Genomic DNA, 4,737 nt, shown 5'->3' with positions numbered 1-4,737 from the left:
TATCAAATACCACCTAATATTAAGGCATGTTAGGGTCCACTTATCCACCATTTATGGCCCAATTGTCTTTTGGGCTTTGCCAGGTTTCACTTTTCCAAGTCTCAACATTGCTTCCTTTTTATTATTATTATTAAAAAAAATACACTTAAGTACCTTATGGTTTACACGTTCTACCGAAAGGTGACTTGAGATTTTTTTTTTGTATATAAAAATATGTAGTCTAATATTGTTAGCACTTAAAAAATAAGATGACTAACAATATTAGATATTTGCTAATGCAGTAAATATGCGTTGAGATAGCACTGATATAATAAATATGGTGCTGACGTGGCATGACATTAGCGCTATGTCAATAACAAGTCAGCACTACATCAATAATTTATTATTATTAATATGATTATTATTATTAATTTATTTAATTTGCAAGTTTCAATAATAAAACATTATAAGCTCATTTTTATATAAGCATGAGTTTAATAGTTCTTAAAATTAAATATTTACTATAAAATTTATATAAAGTTAATTGATATATATACATGATTAAAATAATAGGTATGATAATTTATTTGATTTAATAAGATTGTTAAATTACTTTTGTAATTGAACTGAAAAAATAAAAAAAGAATATAAAGAGGGTTTATTTGAAAGAATCAAAATCATTTACTTACACCCAACAAAATGTCTTAGACCAAACAACACCCTGCAGATACATAGAACCTTTTTATAACAAAAAGAAGAAGCCTATTTACTTAGACCAGAGATTTCTTTGCCTCATGACTTTCTTTGTCTTGCATTGCTATGAGTGGTGTGCTATCCTTCTCTTTCATCTGAAACAATATATGCTAATTTTCAGTTCACATACATATAAAGTGGGTGATTTTAATACTGATTTATTATCTTCTAGAGGAGAGGGAGAGGGAGAGGGACAGAGAGAGAGTACCTGAGTTCCCAATGAAAGGTCAACAGATTGTTTTTTCTTGTTCTCTTGGGTGCAGAAATAAGAGTACAAGCCCATGCCAAAGATGGCAACAAGAATTCCAAAGATATTTCTAATAGTGAAAGGGTCATGCAAAAGGGTATAGCCAAAGGCAAGAACAAGGCAAGTCTTGAGGTGGCCAAGAACTTGATATGTAACTGGTGATGTCTTGCCTATCACCATAAAGGTGCTGAAGTTCACAGCTACTGATATGAAGCATGAGAGGATGATGAAAGCCTGCAAATTAAAATATGAAATTATTCATAAATTTATAATTTGAGCAAGAAAACATGAGAGAGAGAGAGAGAGAGAGAGAGAGAGAGATGGGAATATATATGTATAAATATACCAAGACTATTGCAGAATATTTGTAAGCAAAAACATTCCTTTTGGTGAGGAATTGATCAACCAAAGGGCCTGAGACAAAAAGAATAGCAGCCTGAAATGGGGCGGACTGATAAAGCAGCTGAGTTGAAGACACATTGAGCTTCTTTTGTATTGTATTTGTCAGCTGAATTAAGCATTCGAGTTAAGAATGAATTTCACTTGTTGTGATTGATTCCATCCATAAAAGAGAGAATTAAATAAAATCTCCTAAGAAAAGGATACAATTTGGCCCACACAGGTTGTTACAATGGCTAGCATAGAGAGAATTGTTCCAACAAAATTGAGCTGGAGATCTGTCACAGAGGCTATGCCAACTCCAACAAGCAAAAGGAGGAGAGAAAATTTAATCTTCTGGCTGCAAGAATTTATCCACAAAAAAGAAAAAAGTATAATAAGATTTTAGAAATTTCTGTTAACCGGAATTTGGCCAACTATATAGCAGGTATTAAATATGTATATTTCATTTCAGAAGCACATTGCTAACCTAAATTGTTTTTTCAGGAAAAGAGTTTCCAATAGAACAGTGAAGGGTATGATTGCAAGTTTGGTCATCTGCAATAATATAAAAAGCATCCCAAGAAAAGTAAGTACATCTACAAGATAAGCCAAAAGAATAATAATAATAAAAACTTCCATTTAAGGTTCAGTTTGACATTATTGTATAAAAAACTCGATTTATTCTAAAAGCAAATCTCTTTTATTTAAGAAATTCTTGCATAGATGTGATCTATGGTGTATTCAAAACATAATATATATAGTAGATTCACATATAAAACAGGTATGATTCCTATATTTATGTCTTAAATTAACAATGAAGAGTTTTTCATTTTTTTTAAAATTGCGTTTTAGAGTATGATGTGGATAAGCAATCCATCCGCAATCCCAAATGAGAGTAAAAGGAGATGTATACCTGGTAAAATCCAATGGAATTGAATCCCAGGCTGAGGTTGAGCAGTCCAATAGAAACACCATTAAGAATGCCAAAGAGCATTACAGTCTTCGTGTCAATGGACTTGGACTCAAACATGTTGAAACGTTGAGCACAATGAAGGGTGCAGAAAGTTACCATGAGGTGCCAGCTAGTGAGGGTTGTAGCTAAAGAGCCAAAAACAATAAATAATAATAATAAAAAGCCAAAAAAAAAAAAAAGAAAAAGGTTTAAAATATACACTTCTTAGAGTTAAAAACCAAAAATAATTCATTTTTAATTCTTACCAAATAAAAGGAAATCTTCAAAGAATGCCAATGAACTGGTGAAAAAAGGGGATAGATTTAAAACTAATTAATTTAATTACCAAAAGGGAAGCCAAGATTGCTCATCAAAGCTTTGTTGCATATGACAATGGAGACAGATGATGCCACTGAAAGAAACAGTGCACCAATAACACCCAACTGGAAGCTTGACATTTCTCCCATCTTCCACCAAAATTATACCAGAAAATAACTGAACAAAAAAAAAAAATTAAGAAGTTTAGACAGAAACCATGCATTATATCCGCTATAAAGAAAGTAAATTTATTAAAATTTGAAAGGTTGCTTGAAGGTTTAGCTCTATGAAATTGTAAACATATATATATATATATATATATATATATATATATATATATATATATATATATATATATATATATCTTATTGATATATAAGACCAGTATATTGTCAATGATAAAGTAGTCAATTGATAAGCTGTAGGGTAGATTATGCTTCACCCTTTTTTACGTTGCATGGGTCCATCCTATTTATTGTGAAGTACTTAGACTCCATTTGGGATTGAGAATGAGAAGCCGAAAAATTAAAAAAAAAATCATTTTTTTAAATAAAATTTAATTAGATGATTGATTATATAAAAATTAATGAAAACCCAATTCATGTTGCTGCATTATAAACATTTTTTATTATGAGATATCGCAACATGTGAACCAATTCTTTTTTTTTTTTTTTGGTTGTATTGATTTTTTCAATAAGAGTAGGTGTAAGAATTTAAATATTAAATTTCTATAAGAACAGCAATATGTGAACTAATATTTAATAGTGAGACTAGCTACTAGCACAATGGCAGTCAATTAACTCTGAATTCTCAGCACAAGATTGAGCACTGGTATTTGACGTGAGTATTGATATATATTTGAACAAATGAGAAAATGTATTTAAAAATGAAGAATAGTTTATTTAAAAGAAAAAGAAGAAGAAAACCTGCTACAATGTATATATCTTATAATTTTCTGACAAAACTACAGGATAATACATGAAATAATTGGCCATGCCCATATATGTCATGTAAAAGAAAAGTTCATACTATGAAAGAGATATAGAGAGAGTATTTATAGACTGGAAAGAAAAAGAAAGAAGAACTAAACTATACCTTCAAAGCTTCAAAGAAAGAAAAGGATCCTTGGAGTGGTAAAGAGACCTGAAAATAAAACCAAAGTGATTTTTTTCTCATAAAAACATGCATACATATATAGCTAGAGAGCTTTAGAATATACATATATTACATACCTTTGAAACTATTTACTATATACTGAAATTAATATTGTTATGCAAAATGAGGTTAGGTCTCCTACAACTCCATGCAAAATCCAGAATCCGGCAAGGGTAAGCAAGCTAGCTAGATATAAATGAGAGTTTTGAGCTTAAGACTCAGAAGGTGTTGGGAAGGTAGGGGGGGTAGTGTGGGGGTGGGGTGTGGCCGGGGGTGTGGTTGTGTAGAGAGAGAGAGAGAGAGAGAGATGAGGTGATCGTGGCTTGTGTGAGAATGCAAATTTAGCAGCCTTATATGTTTATGGAACGAGGGGTTTGGTGCTTAACTCTGATATATTAGTTATTTGTTTGGTTTTTAAAATCTCGCAGAACATGTGCTTCTCACTTCCAGAAGGAAGTTGGTGGAGGCAATATTACAGTCAAAAAGAGGGTAAGAGCTCTATATCAAATGGTAAAACAATCATTTTCTTATATAACCCTTTGTGTTTATTCATCTAAAATTATTTTTTTTACCTGCAAATGAAAGGCCTCAAATTAAGTTTTGGCTTGACGTTGACGTAGTGGACAGAATACTTTCTCCTCTATATGTAATGGGGATTGGAGTTTGGAGAGTGGAGATTCGAATATGACTTTATCATGTGAATAATATATCTTTATCTACTAAACTTAATCCGATTAGATTAAATATGCATGATATTAAAAGTTTAATTAATAAATAAAGACGACTACGATTCAAATTTTAATATTAAAATAATTTTGTATATTTAACAAATGAAAACAATCATATAAATTTTTAAAACCTAATAACATGATGATTTAACCCTTGAGTCATTAAATTGTGTGGCTTTATGATTAACCCATGAAGCCATGTGAGGATTTGAGAAAGATATTAG

At 30.9% G+C, this 4,737-nt stretch overlaps 1 protein-coding gene across 1 annotated transcript; it reads right to left on the bottom strand.

The window, feature by feature from the left end:
• Positions 1-614: 614 nt before the first annotated feature.
• Positions 615-4,038, bottom strand: LOC110652453 (UDP-xylose transporter 1-like). Its single transcript, XM_058148242.1, has 9 exons — positions 3,863-4,038; positions 3,726-3,773; positions 2,659-2,807; positions 2,274-2,458; positions 1,848-1,915; positions 1,586-1,718; positions 1,326-1,487; positions 941-1,213; positions 615-827 (listed from the first exon to the last, which is right to left on the bottom strand). Exons 3-9 carry the CDS (start codon positions 2,777-2,779, stop codon positions 750-752), a joined length of 1,020 nt encoding a protein of 339 aa, XP_058004225.1. The 5' UTR covers positions 2,780-2,807; positions 3,726-3,773; positions 3,863-4,038; the 3' UTR covers positions 615-749.
• Between the last annotated feature and the right edge of the window lie 699 nt (positions 4,039-4,737).

The sequence above is a fragment of the Hevea brasiliensis genome, chromosome 6, assembly GCF_030052815.1.
Source record: "Hevea brasiliensis isolate MT/VB/25A 57/8 chromosome 6, ASM3005281v1, whole genome shotgun sequence".
Taxonomy (NCBI): domain Eukaryota; kingdom Viridiplantae; phylum Streptophyta; class Magnoliopsida; order Malpighiales; family Euphorbiaceae; genus Hevea; species Hevea brasiliensis.
Note: the sequence above shows the minus strand (reverse complement) of the source record. Positions and strands in the feature narration are given on the sequence as shown.

Excerpts from the sequence above, each read along its gene's own strand:
- LOC110652453 (XM_058148242.1), bottom strand. The coding sequence starts at position 2,779 with ATGGGAGAAATGTCAAGCTTCCAGTTGGGTGTTATTGGTGCACTGTTT. Across the intron at positions 1,916-2,273 it reads ATTCCATTGGATTTTACCAG|ATGACCAAACTTGCAATCAT; the intron begins GTATACATCTCC and ends ATATTATTGCAG. Across the intron at positions 828-940 it reads ACCTTTCATTGGGAACTCAG|ATGAAAGAGAAGGATAGCAC; the intron begins GTACTCTCTCTC and ends ATATTGTTTCAG.